Raw genomic sequence first — 15,964 nt, forward strand, 5'->3', positions numbered from 1 at the left:
TATGCAGCCAACAGACATATGAAAAAATCCTCATCATCTCTGGTCATTAGAGAAATGTAAATCAAAACAATGAGATACCATCTCATGCCAGTTAGAATGGCAACCATTAAAAACTCAGGAAACAACAGATGCTGGAGAGGTTGTGGAAAAATAGGAATGCTTTTACACTGTTGGTGGGAGTGTAAATTAGTTCAACCATTGTGGAAGACAGTGTGGCGATTCCTCAGGGGTCTAGAACTAGAAATACCATTTGACCCAGCAATCCCATTACTGGACATATACCCAAAGAATTATAAATCATTCTACTATAAAGACAGATGCACACGTATGTTTATTGCGGCACTATTCACAATAGCAAAGACTTGGAACCAACCCAAATGCCCATCAATGATAAACTGGATAAAGAAAATGTACCACATATACACCATGTAATACTATGCAGCCATAAAAAAAGGATGAGTTCATGTCCTTTGCAGGGACATGAATGAAGCTGGAAACCATCATTCTTAGCAAACTGTCACAAGATCAGAAAACCAAACACTGCATGTTCTCATTCATAAGTGGGAGTTGAACAAGAGAACACATGGACACAGGGAGGGGAACATCACACACCAGGGCCTGTGGGGATTGGAGGGCTAGGGGAGGGATAACATTAGGAGAAATACCTAATGTAGGTGACAGGTTGATGGGTGCAGCAAACCACCATGGCACATGTATACCTATGTAACAAAATTGTACATTCTGCACATGTAACCCAGAACTTAAAGTATAAAAAAATAAATAAATAAAACGTGAGCCACAAATGTAAGCCCCACGTATAAATTTAAATTTTTTAGTAGCCACATTTAAAAAAAAAAAGACAAAATTAATTTTAGTAGTAAATAGATGCTTCTTGACTTACAATGGGTTATGTCCAGATAAAGCTATTGTAAATTGAAAATCTTTATCTGAACATAGCCTCATCATAAGTCAAGGAGCATACTGAATGAGTATCGCTTTCACATCATGGTAAATTCCAAAAATCGAAAGTGGAACCATCATGTCAGGGACTCTTTGTATTGTATTTAAACCGATATATCCAAAATGTAATTTGAAAAAATAATGAGGTGTTTTGCATTCTTTTTTTCATACTACATCTTTGAAATCCAGTGTGTTTTATGTTTACAGCACATTTCAAATCAGACTAGCCAATTTTCAAGGGCTCAATAGCCACATTTCTCATGGCTACCATTTGGCCAGTGCAGAAATTTGCATTTCCATACAATCCTATAAAGTACAGAGAGCAAACCCTTCTCTTTAAAGATGTATTTCTACTCTATTTCAATGACATTTAAAACATCTAGTCTTTGTTTTAATAATGTTATTATTCCCAGCACATGTAATATGCTCAAATATTTGCTGAACTGAAGTGAACCTGGGCTTGCAGCCCAGGATTGTGTTTGGCTGGCTCGCCGCTGTTTTGTGGAGCATAAGAAAGTGTTTTCTCAAGTTTAAAAGAAATTGGCAAGATCCTGGCAACTCGCCAGGAGGTTCTGCAACTTTCTGTAAAGGCCTAATTGCTCTGACATTTTGTTATTCTAATAATGAGAGTAAATCCCAAAGCTTGGAGTGTCCAAAAGGAAAGTCCTGATGCATCCCTCTCTGGTGATCAGATTAAAATGTATAGATTTAATTTTAATTAAGGACCTAGCACAGAATAAATACGCTTTAATTTACGTGGTGTGCCATAGTGTAAATCCAAATTCTTGAGCTTTCTTTGCAGTACAAGCAACTGCCTGATCAAGATACAGGATTATTCTTCTAGTCCAGTGGTTCTCAACCTGGGGCAATTTTGCCCTCCAGGGGACATTTGGCAGCATCTGGAGATATTTCTAGTTGTCATGACAGGGAGGAGTGCTATTGACATTTAGTGAGTCTCAGAGGCCAGAGATACTGCTAAATATTCTTTAATACACAGGACAGCCTCCCACAACGAAGAATTCTTTGACCCCAAGTGTCAGTCATGCTGGGGTTAAATAACCCTGTTCTCGTCCAATGTTGGGACTTCTCGTCTTCTTTCTTCCTGTCTTTTCCACTGTAAAAACAATTAAAATAGTTCAGAACTTTTTTGTTCTACTCCCCAGAAGCAATCACTATTAGTAGTTTGTTTTTCATTCTTCTAGTTGTTGTCTTTATGAGTTTAATTAAAGTGGTTACTGGCTCATGCCTGTAATCCCAGCACTTTGGGAGGCGGAGGCAGGAGGATCACTTAAAGCCAGGAGTTCGAGACCAGCCTGGGCAACATAGAGAGACCCTGTTTCTATACCAAAACACGGGGGGAAAAAAAAAAAAAAAAGTGGTTGTCAACCCTAACTGCACATTATTCACCTGGAGAGCTCTTCAGAAATGCAGATGGCCATTCCACAGCCTCAGAGATTCTGATTCAATTCTTCTGGGGTAAATTTTTTAAAGCTCTCAGGCCATTCTAATGTGTGGTCAATGTAGAAAACCACTAATGTACAGAAATTTATATTTTTCATTTATCATCTTAGAAAATTTTTTATTCTCTGTTATAAAAGATGAGGGCAGTTCTATACTTACTTTATGTTCCATTCCTCCTTTCTCTTCCACTTCCAAATTGTAGATATTACATTATTTTCACACATGTGAGCTTTATACATTTTATGTAATTATGTTCTGTGTTTGTATATAGATTGATTCCAAAAATTAACCTATTAGCAGCATTTACAATTATATAACTATATAAATATAAATCTCCATTCCCATGGACCTTGCAATCTAGTGACTAGTGCTGACCTGATTTTTGATCATTTGCAGGTAACTTATTTTTCCTTGCAAGAAATTTTTAGTACTCTCTTTCCCTTTGGAATTCTGAAATTTCACTTGTCTGTTCACTTAAGAGTCGTTTTGGGCCAGGCACGGCGGCTCACGCCTGTAATCCCAGCACTTTGGGAGGCCAGGGCAGGTGGGTCACCTGAGGTCAAGAGTTTGAGACCAGCCCTGGCCAACATGGTGAAACCCCATCTCAACTAAAAATATAAAAATTAGCTGGGTGTGGTGGTGAGCCCCTGTAATCTCAGCTACTCAGGAGGCTGAGGCAGGAGAATTGCTTGAACCCAGGAGATGGAGGTTGCAGTGAGCTGACACAGTGCCGCTACACTCCAGCCTGGGCAACAAAGTGAGACTCCGTCTCAAAAAACAAAAAACAAAAAAGAGTAGTTTTTATTCATTCTGCTGAGTGTCTAGTGATTTCTTTCAGATAAAGATCCATAACTTTCTTCATCTCTGGGAAATTGATTTTTCCTCCTTAATTATTTGATAACTTCTTCCCTTCTCTTTTCTTTCTTTCTTTCTTTCTTTCTTTCTTTCTTTCTTTCTTTCTTTCTTTCTTTCTTTCTTTCTTTCTTATCCTTCTGGAACTCTTCTTAGATGAGTGTTGAATCTCTGCATCTTTCATCCACATCTCTTAAGGTTTTCTCATAGTTTCTATCTTTGTCTTTTTGCTGTATATCCTTGGAAATATCCTCAGTGTTATCTTCTAGATCACCAACTTGGTCTTCAGCCATGTTTATTTTGTAATTCTAGATGTCTATTATTTTCTTTTATTTCAATGTAGTTTTTTAAAATTTTCTAAATGTTTTCTCTCTCTCTCTTCCCCCCCCCCCCACTTTTTCTCTCTTTCTTTCCTGTTCTTTTTTTTTGTGGGGCAGGGAGGAAAATAATACATAATTAGAATTTTTACATTTGTGCTGTTTCTTCTATGGCATATTGTCCTGCTTGGTCAACTTTATTCTTTCATGATGTTGGTTTTCCTAAAATGTCTGACAATTATTGGTTGCCTGTTTATATTTTTGAATGGAGAGCAAGGTTGGTTTGTATAAACCAGGATCATTTCTCCTGCAGTTATATCTATCTATTTTACCAACAGACCTCTCCCTTAAAAAGGAGGCCCCTTTATTTTTCTCCATTTGTCACCATCTGATAAGCTATATATTTTATTTATTAATTTACTGACTCTGCCCTCTTACTCAAATATAAGCCTCTCTGAGGACAAGGATTTTTGTTTTTTTCTACTGCTAGAGCACAGTAGAAGCCTGACAAATAGTCTTTTTTGAATGTATGAGTGAGACCTTTTTTCAGCCGCAGGTGTGCTGACCTGCCACCTTCTCTGCAGTATGTGTATAAGGAGCCCACAGGCAGCCTGAGAGTCCCCTGCAATCACTACAGTTAGGAGGACTTCATTCTGGGAGGGACACCTTTCAATATATAGTAGTCCCCTTATCTGCAGAGGATATGTTCCAAGACCCCCAGTGGATACCTGAAACCATAGATAGTACCAAACCCGATATGTGCTATGTCTTTTCCTATACTACACACCCATAATAATGTTAATTTTTAAACTAGGCACAGTAAGAGATTAATAACAATAACTAATAGAACAATTGTAATAACAATATGCTGTTATAGAAGTTGTGTGAATATGGTCTCTCTCAAATATCTTACTGTACTATCCTCCTCCCACTTGTGATGACGTGAGATGGTAAAATGTCTGTGTGATGAGATGAAGTGAGGTGAATGACATAGGCAAGGGGACTGTGTTAGGCTACTGTTGCCCTTCTGACCATTTGTCAGAAGTAGGATCATCTGCCTCCGGTGATCCTGGCTCATCCAGCCATGACGATGTCAATAGTTGGATGTCAAAAGCAGACAATGTCATTGGTTCATAGGCAGGGACAGCATGGAGATACTGGACAAAGAGGTGATTCACCTCCTGGGCGACATAGACCACAAGATTTCATCACACCACTCAGAACGGCATGCGATTTAAAACTTAAGAATTGTTTATTTCTGAGGTTGTCCATTTAACATTTTCCCACTGCGGTTGACAGCACGTAACTGAAACCGCAGATTGCGGGGAATACTGTACTTCCTTCCTGGCAGAGCTGCCTTTCCCCTTTTCCCCCCACACTGTACTGGTATGAAGGTCTGGAGGCGCCTCCGTTTCCGCACTGCTTCTCTCACAGTTCGCAGCACCTTCACCAGAGGCTCTTCCTGGGAGACTTCATTGATAGCTGTGCTGGCAGCTGCTCTTTTTCCTGGAAGGTGCTGGGAGGGATAGTATGCTCTCCATCTGCCTTAGCTGTTCCATCTGTTCCTAAGGCAGTTCTTTAAGGAATTGCCCCAAATGGAACCTATCTCTAGCAGCTCAGGCAACAACGTGCTTGTGCTAATTTATCTGTCGATCTTTCTATTTTCTGTATTTCAGCAATTTCTCAAGATAATGGCCTTTTGTTTTGTTTTGTTTTCTTGCATGTTGAGAATTTCAGTCTCTTAAAAATTATATTATTTCTTCCTGGTGGTGGGAAACTTTGGGAGTAAAGAGAGCCGGCAGGTGCACATGTGCAGTCTGCTGTCTCAAACTGGAGTCTCCCATGGGTTTGCCACCCTCAGTGGTGATTTTGTTCCAAAAGTTATCTTTTTAAAATTCTGATTTATAGATGATCTGAAATAATATAACTAAATCAGTAGTGTCCAAGTACTAGTCAATGGTAAAGTTTTTTTTTTAATCAATTCATAGTAAAAGGAAAAAAACTGGGTTTTCTGGGATTATGTCCTTTCTACCTTTTTTCTAATGTTAAAATGTGTTTTCTCAAAAAAAAAAAGAAAAGAAAAGAAAACAGTGTTTTTTTAATGTCTCTACTTAACAAAAAAAAAATCAATAATCCTATGTCAGTATCTTTTTTTAAAAAAAGTTTTTGCAAGTATGTGAAATTTATGTCTAGACTGCTGGACTGAAATATTTTAATTGCGGTTTTAAATTGTATCTTTGTTACTTGGAAGTGAAAGTATGATTTGGTGAAAGTTTTCTTTAAGTGCTAGAAAACATCTGTATTTAATTTCGGAGTGAGGCGTTTAGTAAATTAATCTTTAGAAATTCTAACTTAATTCTAAGTTTTTTTCTTTTTGCATCATAAGGCTTTTGCAGACATGCTGAAAGTAAACAAGACTTTGACAAGTCTAAACATAGAATCCAATTTTATCACTGGAACTGGAATCCTGGCCCTGGTAGAGGCACTGAAAGAAAATGACACCTTGACAGAGATCAAGATTGACAACCAGGTAAGGAAGGCCAGAGAACAGGCAAAGCCAACTCACAGGGTGTGCAGTGAGCAGGGGAAATGCCACAAGAAATGAGTTAAAAGACACAGTTCTGTGTGTGACTCCATTTGATGTACTGGATTTCCTGTAAGTTTTATAACCATTTCTGGCCCATGGAGGATGTGCAGAAGAGCATGTTACTAATCAAACAATGTACAGTGGGGCAGCCTGGGACATAAAGAGCCATCTACCCACAACCCTAGGCTAGTCAGGCTCAAGAAAAGAAAGCGAGGAGGTGGTGGCAGAGGTGTTGACAGCTGCTTTACTCAGTCTCATCATTGTTGCCTTTTGGCATGTATCTCTGCCCTGTCCTATCCCAGCCTTACTTTTGCTTCTCAGTGGGACTGTCACTAACAGAGAAAGCAGGGTGGCCATGGCCAAAGATTCAGATTTCTTTTCCTTGGCTGAAGACTTCTACAACCAAAAGAGCAGAGGCAGGCTCCTGCAGTCTGATGCTGGCTGCAGAGAGCCTATTTAAAGGAATCAGGGTTCTAGAAGATGGTCTGGCTTAGAGTGGCAGGCCACACCCATGAGACTGTGGTCTGATCACAATCTCATTGATCATGACCGCAGCATTTCTCAGGTTCCCATCTGCAGCCAAAGCAAGGTGCTTTTCCCTAGAGCCAACTCTTCCTGCCTGGCAACCTCTTTTTCCCAGCATCAGCCTGCAGTGCCTTCCGAGTTGCTCTGCTGGCTTCAGCTGAGTCCTGCCCACAGACAGCAACTCTCAGTGATCAGCCATGATGCTGAGCCCTGCTCCTCTGGCCACGGGGGAGGGTCTGTGATGGGGTTCCAGACACTGTATCTTGAAAAGAAAGGGCCTTGGAAAGGAGAGACCAAGGAGACTTGTGGTATGAGCATTCGTTCCCCTGTGGGGTGGTGGGAGAGACAGTTGGGGAGGTGACTGCTGCTTAGAGCATCCTTTGCATGTCTGGGGGCCATCTCTGGGAAATTTCCTGGTCCAGACCCTCCAAGAACTGATAAAGCTGCAGAGTGCCACCCAGAACTGTTGCCTAACCCTGGAAACTCCCAACAGTTCCCATGGAGGCTCTACTCTCTGTCTTTGCTAACCAAGACAAGCAGACTGTTTTACTGCAGGCCCTCTGGCCTTGGACTTCTGATGTTTGTTGCCAGAGGAACACGGAAAGCCCACCAGGAGACAGGAGCTTTTTCATTCTCATCCTGCCAGAAGGGATGTGCCACCAAAACAGCTTTCCCAGACACAGAGATGTGGAGGCAGCACCCCAGGGGATGTGCCACACAGGGCTCTGCACACTCAGGAAGTTTGATGCTGTGTATCCTAGCATATGTCCAGCTGCTAGTAAATTAGAAAGTGGCATCAGGGTGTGGGGGAGTAAGGAAACAAGCCAGAGAGAAATATGAAGGGAGTGAACAGAAGTGATCACTCAGGGATATTTGTTGAATAGACTCATATCAGAAAGAAGCTAAGTGGGCACTTAGTAAATATTTCCAGGGGAACTAACACAGAAGTGAATACCCTGTTTGAAAGTATATTTAACTCTTTTTACGGATTTAGGCCATTGTGAAACCTCATAGCTGAAATAGTATCACACACTCTGTCTCTAATTCCTTACAAGATACCACCTAGCTGGCCAGGCGCGGTGGCTCAAGCCTGTAATCCCAGCACTTTGGGAGGCCGAGGCGGGTGGATCACGAGGTCAGGAGATCGAGACTATCCTGGCTAACATGGTGAAACCCCATCTCTACTAAAAATACAAAAAACTAGCCGGGCGTGGTGGCGGGCACCTGTAGTCTCAGCTACTTGGGAGGCTGAGGCGGGAGAATGGCGTGAACCCGGGAGGCGGAGCTTGCAGTGAGCCGAGATCACGCCACTGCACTCCAGCCTGTGAGACACAGCGAGACTCCGTCTCAAAAAAAAAAAAAAAAAAAAAAAAAAGATACCACCTAGCTAAGGTTGCCACATAAAATACAGTTAAATTTGGCTTTCAGATAAATGATATATCAATTTAGCATGTGTCATCAAATATTTGGGATACCTTATACTATACTAAAAAAAATATGTGTTGTTAATGAGAAAGTCAAACTTAACTGGGTGTCCTGTATTTTTATTTGCTAAACCTGGCAACTCTATGCCTAGTATTGAGTTAGAATGAGGCTAGAATGAGCTAGAATTGTGAAAATTTAGAATAGAGCAGCTTTTGGCAATGCATATAAAGAAGACCCTGAAGTACAGCCTGTAATCCCAGCACTTTGGGAGGCCAAGGCGGGCATATCACCTGAGGTCAGGAATTTGAGACCAGCCTGGCCAACATGATGAAATCCCATCTCTGCCCAAAAATCCAAAAATTACCCAGGCGTGGTGGCTCACGCCTATAATCCCAGCTACTGAGGAGGCTGAGGCACGAGAATCACTTGAACCCAGGAGGCAGAGGTTGCAGTCAGCCAAGATCATGCCACCGCACTCCAGCCTGGGCGACAGAGTGAGACCCTGTCTCAAAAAAAAAAAAAAAAAAAACCCTGAAGTACAAAGAATTTGCTCCCTAAAATCCCCGCTAAATCAACCTCATCACCCTTCCTCAGCCATCTAGGAATGGATTTATGTAGTTTTTCAACTGTAATCTTTCATTTTGCTTCCGAAATGGCTTCTCTTTATTTCGTCTTTTTTTTGTTTGGTTGTTTTTGTTTGTTTTGAGACAAAGTCTCACTCTGTGGCTAGGCTAGAGTACAATGATGCAATCTGGCCTCACTGCAATCTCCACCTTTCTGGCTCAAGTGATCCTCCCGCTTCAGCCTTCTGAGTCACTGGGATTACAGGCACGCACTACCATGCCCAGCTAATTTTAAAATTTTTTGTAGAGACAGGGTCTCACTATATTTCCCAGATTGGTCTCCAACTCCTGGGCTCAAGCCATCCTCCTGCCTCAGCCTCCCAAAGTGCTGGGATTACAGGCATGAGCCCCGCCATGCCCAGCCTGGCTTCTCTTTATTTGTATATGACAAGGAGGATTAAGATTTTCTAGAGAGGCCGGGTGTGGTGGCTCACACCTGTAATCCCAATGCATTGCGAAGATGAGACAGGAGGATCACCTGAGCCCAGGAGTTCCAGGTTGCAGTCAGTTATGGATGTGTCGCTGCATTCCAGTTTGGACAACAGAGCTAGACCCTGTCTATTCTCTCTCTCTCTCTCTCTCTCTCTCTCTCTCTCTCGATTTTCTAGAGGAATTGGAAAAAATTATTTGCTTTACTTAAGAAATGAGGAAATTCAGGGTCAAAACTTGTCCTACATCCAAATTGTGTTCATTGACTCATAGACTGTTAGAAGTAATCTCAGTTTCCTTATCTATCAAATGAGGGGTTTGAAATAAAATAATCTGTAAGACAGTTTCCTCAGGCAGAACCAGAAGCCAAGACCAATTTAACAGCACAGCAGTAGGCAGCTGCACCGAAATGAAGGCCTGCTGAGAATCCACCACCAGGGGCAGACTGCTGGGCTAGGCTCCAGGTCAATATGCAGTGATTTAATCAGGTGCCCCTGCGGGAAGAACAATCAGTGATGCACATAAAAGAAACAGATGGGGAACTGCTAAATAAATTTGAGTAGATAAAAGAGGTCACTTAGAAAAAAAACAGAAGGTGATTTGAAGATATGCATAAACATTTGTTTCTAGTTTTCCCCCTTTGTGTTTGGTGACTTAAAATGGAAAAAGAGCCTGGGCCTCTAGTCCCAGCTACCTACTTAGGAGGCTGAGGCAAGAGAATCCCTTGAGTCCAGGAGTTCAAGTCCAGCCTGGGCAACATAGCAATACCTCATCTTTATATATATATATATAAAATAAAATATATACCATATGTATACCATATTATATATATATAAAATATATACCATAATAAAAGTTATATAATTTAATATACTACATACTTACATAATTTAAGTATATAGAAAAAATATATATCCAAATTGTAAGAAATTTTGATGCCCATCTATTTGTCCTGGGTTTGTGTAAAAAAGAGACCTCAAATCCAAAAAAAGATACAGGCTGAGGAAGAAACATAGTGTATGTTACATTAATTCCTCCCCTTTTTTATATGCCCCCAATATAATTTTCTTCAGCTTCTAAGTCTTTTATGTAGCTATTAGCATCTCCTTCCTCCCCCTCAAAAAAACAAAACTAAAAGCTGTTATTCTATTATTAATATTTCCTATTTTTGATTCCAGATTATATTAATAGTTTAAGTTAACATAAAAGCAGAGATGGTGTTTGTTTTACTGCTTTGCCAGAATGTCATCCAAGATTTATTACAAAATACAGAAAACTCTAAAGAAATTACAGTTGATGTCTATATAAATAGAACATTCAAATCAAGGGCGAGTAAGTGTGGATTTGCCTTTTATTGCACAACAAAGCAGCTGTAAGGATGCTGAGCAGAATTTAAACTATTGGGGAAATAGCCAGCTACTTGGAGAGGAGGGACTCAGATACTTGGGAATATAGGTGATTTGGGGTAACTTTTGACCATTGCATTAACACTGCAAGTTACCCAAGTCCAGGACTCAAATGCTCCAGGGGCACAAGCCATAGTAATGGCAGCCCTAACCTTAGCTCGGGGCTCATTCCTTGATACAGTCCCACTATTCTAAACTATGACATTTGCTAAAGTTGCTCATGAAAATCTGAGGTCAGCTTCTCTTACTTTTTTGCTGCCACTCCCTCCCATTGACTCATGATGCTTAAAGCGTTAATCTCTACACGGTGGATGCCCATAATTATTATTGTCTAACTGGAAATATCACATTGTGTTAAGTTCTCGAGGAGAGACTCATTTGAGGGGTTGCTGGATGACGAGAAAGAGAAAAGCAAAGAGATAAGCCTTAAAACTTGCTTGGGATGCAAGCCATAAACTTTTCTTCTTCATCTACTCCATATTTAAATTTTCCAAATTTAAAAGGTATACGTTTTTAACTTATTACAAAGTGATCAAGATTGTATGGTACTGGCACAAAAATAGACTAGCAGAGCGATAAAGCAGATTCAAATCAGGGAAGAATGAAACAAAAGATGGTAGGATAATTTGCTAGCATTTTGGAACAAAATTGAATTGGGTCTCTATCTTCATTCTTTTTTCTTTTTTTTTTTAAGATGGAGTTTCTTTCACTCTTGTCACCCAGGCTGGAGTGCAATGGCGCCATCTCGGCTCACTGCAACCTCTGCCTCCCAGGTTCAAGTGATGCTCCTGCCTCAGCCTCCCAAGCAGCTGGGATTACAGGCGCATGCCACCACCCCCTGCTAATTTTTGTATTTTTAGTAGAGACGGAGTTTCACCATGTTCACCAGGTTGGTCTCAAACTCCTGACCTCAGGTGATCCGCCAGCCTCAGCCTCCTAAAGTGCTGGGATTTTAGGCATGAGCCACCATGCCTGGCCCTATCTTCACTCTTACGTTAAAATTCATTCCAGATGAAATAAAGATTTAAACATTAAAATATATTAAATCATAAACCAAATGGAAGAAATCAGGAAGAGTAGAGAGGCTTCCTAAACATGATATCTAGAAGATTGATAAATTTGACCATATGAAAATGAAAAACAAGTTCTGATAGTGACAAAATGAGAGTCAAAAGACAAACAGAGCAAAATGGTTTCAGCGCATTTGACAAAGGGCTAATTTCCTAACATACAAGAAACCTACAAATCAAGTTAAAAAACACAAAATACAGGAACCGTAAGCTGGTAGAAAAATGGGCAAATGGCATGGATTGGTAGTTCCTGAGAAAAAAGAAATATAAATCCATAAGAAAATTCATTGTTCTTATTCATCATTTGACAAATGCAAATTAAGGGAGTTAAATAAATATAAAAGAAATATAAATTTTCACAAAGTGTATTGACAAAGATTAAAAAGGTAAGTAGTATCTTATTTGGCTAGGGTAGGGAAAGCAGTAACACTCGTACAGTTAGCAAGAATAAAAGCTGTCATAACCTTTGACAGTAAGTCAGTAATATACCAGAACTGGAAACATGCTTGCCCTCTGACCCAGCTATAATTTGTCCTACAAGCATACTTGCAGAAATGCCCCAAGATGCACTGGGGGGAGGGAAGCTCACTACAGTTTTGTTTGGAATAGTGGAAATAGAATGCAATGTAACAGTAAGTCAGTAAGGCCTGGCTAAATACACTATGATCCATCACTGCAATGGGATGTGGCACAGTTCTTTATATGGATGAGGTAAATGTATATTTACCAACATGAAAAGATATCCTTAATGTTAAATGAAAAATAAAAACACACTTCAAAACAACATGCTAGTGTAATCCATTTATGTGAAAAAAGCATAGATGTACAAGTGATTGTGTAGATGTGTGAATGCATAGAAAATGTTTAGAACACTACATAGTGCACGCCAATCTGGCTTTCTCTGTGGGGAATGGGAATGTTGAAGTAAGGGAACTTTTATGTTTTATATACATTTTAATTTGCATTTTCCAAACAAGCCTGTACTTTTTTTTTTTTTTTTTTTTTGAAATGGAGTCTACTCTGTCACCCAGGCTGGAATGCAGTAGCACAATCTCAGCTCACTGCAACCTGTGCCTCCCGGGTTCAAGCGATTCTCATGCCTCAGCCTCCTGAGTAGCTGGGACTAAGGGCACCTGCCACCACACCCAGCTAGTTTTTGTACTTTTAGTAGAAACAAGGTTTTGCCATGTTGGCCAGGCTGGTTTCAAACACCTGACCTCATGATCTGCCCATATCAGCCTTCCAGAGTGCTGGGATTACAGGTATGAGCCGCTGCACCCAGCCTTATTTTTTGAAATGTAATGACTGTGTTATGAAAAAATATAACTCGTACAGTTATATTTAAAATTAAGGGACAAAGTATACTTTGTCCCTTAAATTTTAAATTCCCATATTTACATGCCCCTATTTGTTTTTGTTTTTTTGAGACAAAGTCTCACTCTGTCACCCAGGCTGGAGTGCAGTGGCACAATCTCGGTCCACTGCAACTTCCGCCTCCTAGATTCCAGTGATTCTCTTACCTCAGCCTTCCGAATAGCTGGGACTACAGGTGCATGCCACCATGCCCAGCAAATTTTTTGTATTTTTAGTAGAAACGGGCTTTCACCGTGTTGCCCTGGCTGGTCTCGAACTCCTGACCTCAAGTGATCCATCTGCCTCGACCTCCCAAAGTGCTGGGATTACAGGTGGAGCCACAGTGCATGACCTCCCTATTAAAAAAAGAAAAAAGGAAAAAAAAACCCTCTTTTTTATTTTTTTATTAGTTTATGTCTCAAACAAAAAAGCCTTTTCCCTGCTGGGTGCAGTGGCTTACACCTGTAATCCCAGCACTTTGGGAGACCGAGGCGGGTGGATCACGAGGTCAGGAGATCGAGACCATCCTAACACGGTGAAACCCCATCTCTACTAAAAATACAAAAAAATTAGCCAGGCGTGGTGGCGGGCGCCTGTGGTCCCAGCTACTCAGGAGGCTGAGGCAGGAGAATAGTGTGAACCCAGGAGGTGGAGCTTGCAGTGAGCTGAGATTGCGCCACTGCACTCCAGCCTGGGCGACACGGGAGACTCCGTCTCAAAAAAAAAAAACTTTTCCCACAAACTTAAACAAGTTGGAGATTTTTTTGTAGCCCGCCTTCAGAGTTTGCTGATTCATCCAAAAGTGTACATGGTTCAAACCACAATAAAGCTGCTCAGAATCACCTAATGAGATTCTGCTGAGAGACAACAGCCCATAGGTTGAGATCTTTAATTATTTTTGGATATGGATCCCAGAATTAAAAAATTATATTTGATAGCACAAATATAATTTGTGCACAACACAGTGACAACAGAGTGACTATAATCCACAATAACTTATGCATTTTAAATTTAAAAAGTAGAATTAGATTGATTGTAACACAAAGAAAGGATAAATGCTTGAAGTGATGGATACCCCATGTCCCCTCTTGTGATTATTATGCATTATATGCCTGTGTCAAAATATCTTATGTACCCCATAAATATAATATACCTGTGTATCCACAAAAGTCAAAAATAAAAACATTTTATAAAAAAGAAGAAAAAGTATTGGAAATGAATAATGGTAATGGTTGCACAATATTGTGATTGTACTATATGCCACTGAATTGTGCAGTTTAAAATGGCAAAATTTTATGTATATTTTACCACAATAAGTAAATAAGAATTTCCTAGGTGAAAAGTAAAAAAAATAAAATAAAAATTTAGTAATTGGATTGGCTGCTACAAAATAGTTTCATTATTTTTAAAACACACTTTGTTTAAACCACAGATACTGGGATGAATTCAAAACACCAAATATTAGTTTTGCTTTCATTTTAATTCTGGAATTATCCTTTCCTTCATAAACAATTTGCTTAGTTTTTTCAGCTGTAGGACACCAGCGAACTCAGCTGTCTGTTGGATTTTGCTTCTAGACAAGGAACAGGATTCAAATGATTATGAGAGAAAACATCTCAAGTGACTCTGTACCTTTTAATTTGAGACCTTTGCCTCTTTGCCTTTTTGTCTAGCAAGTAGCCTTGTCTTTTTCCTGTGCAAGTAACTGTTTCCTCTTCCTTCTTGGTCATCCTGCGCATGTGTCTGCACCTGCAACCAGAGGCAGCAGTTGGGAACAGCTGTAGAGATGGAAATTGCCCAGATGCTGGAGGAGAATTCAAGGATCCTCAAGTTTGGATACCAGTTTACCAAGCAAGGGCCACGAACAAGGGTGGCAGCTGCCATCACAAAGAATAATGACCTGGGTAATTCAGCCATAATATGTGCTGTTAACCATTAGAAGAGCATAAGCATTCACTTCTCCACTTCAGATGCAACATCTTACAGATACCATTCCATTGGCCTCTGATGTCACTCACTTCTTCATATAAGACACATTATTATAATACATGGTCATAGGAGTCTTTGTGGTCCTCGCAGTGTTTAAGTTACATCATAGCATTTTCTCAAAAAAGAAGTTTGTTCTATTTTCCAGGTAGCCTTTGATTTTTGCTTGATTTCTTTTGTGTATTTGCTTCTCTTTTACTTACATGTAATCACCTTGTGTTGTTACATGCACCAGATAATTATGTTTGACTTCTGACTGCTTTGGTACTTAGTTCTAAATATGGATATGTCTGATACTTTGGCACTTTACATGTGATATAAACATGGAGCTACATTATGAAGTTTAAACTTAGAAGTTGCCTTTTCAGTTAGCCCCTTCAGCTTTTCCTGTGGCCACTTGTTGCTGAGGATCCCTGGCATTTCTTCTGTTAGAGGTGGGGCATATCCTGATCAACCATAGCAAAGAGGAATGGAACTGGGAAAACTTGGTCTGAGGATATCCCAGCCACCTGGAGCAGCCTGGCAAAAGGACATCTAGGAGGAGACATCCATTTGGCAAGCGGTCAGTCAGTCAACAGCAGGCTTCAATCCCCAGTTTGAGGTTCAGGGACAGAATGCCAGATCTTGGGTGGAGGAACTGGGCAAGGCGTTCCACCAGGTACAGTGCTGGCCTCAAGGAGGACTCAGATAGTGAGCAAGATACAAGCTAAAGGTTAGAACAAGAAGGGGCAAATAAAGGTTAGTATCCAATTCCTTGTCCAGACAGGCTTTGCCAAGACCCTGAGGCCTAGGCAAGGTGTAGTGTGTGGCATCAGGAAGCTGGCTGGACATGTGATGGTACTTACCTGGGGGGTACACAGGGTGAGGCCAAGGGGCAGACAGGCAAATAGGGATTTGGGGAAGAGTGGAAGCAGCAGTCAGAAGACACCTGGGAAAAGCACATTGGGTCCACAACCAAACAACATGGAGA

The 15,964-nt window shown here is 40.5% G+C and overlaps 1 protein-coding gene across 2 annotated transcripts in view; it reads left to right on the top strand.

The window, feature by feature from the left end:
• Positions 1–15,964, top strand: part of TMOD2 (tropomodulin 2) — a 65,743-nt gene that overhangs the window by 41,035 nt on the left and 8,744 nt on the right. For both annotated transcript variants that reach the window (XM_015452464.4, XM_015452465.4), the window contains exons 8-9: positions 5,977–6,120; positions 14,768–14,912. In XM_015452464.4, coding sequence (XP_015307950.2) covers positions 5,977–6,120; positions 14,768–14,912 — 289 coding nt within the window. The remainder of the gene's footprint in view (positions 1–5,976; positions 6,121–14,767; positions 14,913–15,964) is intronic.

Source organism: Macaca fascicularis, chromosome 7 (assembly GCF_037993035.2).
Source record: "Macaca fascicularis isolate 582-1 chromosome 7, T2T-MFA8v1.1".
Lineage (NCBI taxonomy): Eukaryota > Metazoa > Chordata > Mammalia > Primates > Cercopithecidae > Macaca > Macaca fascicularis.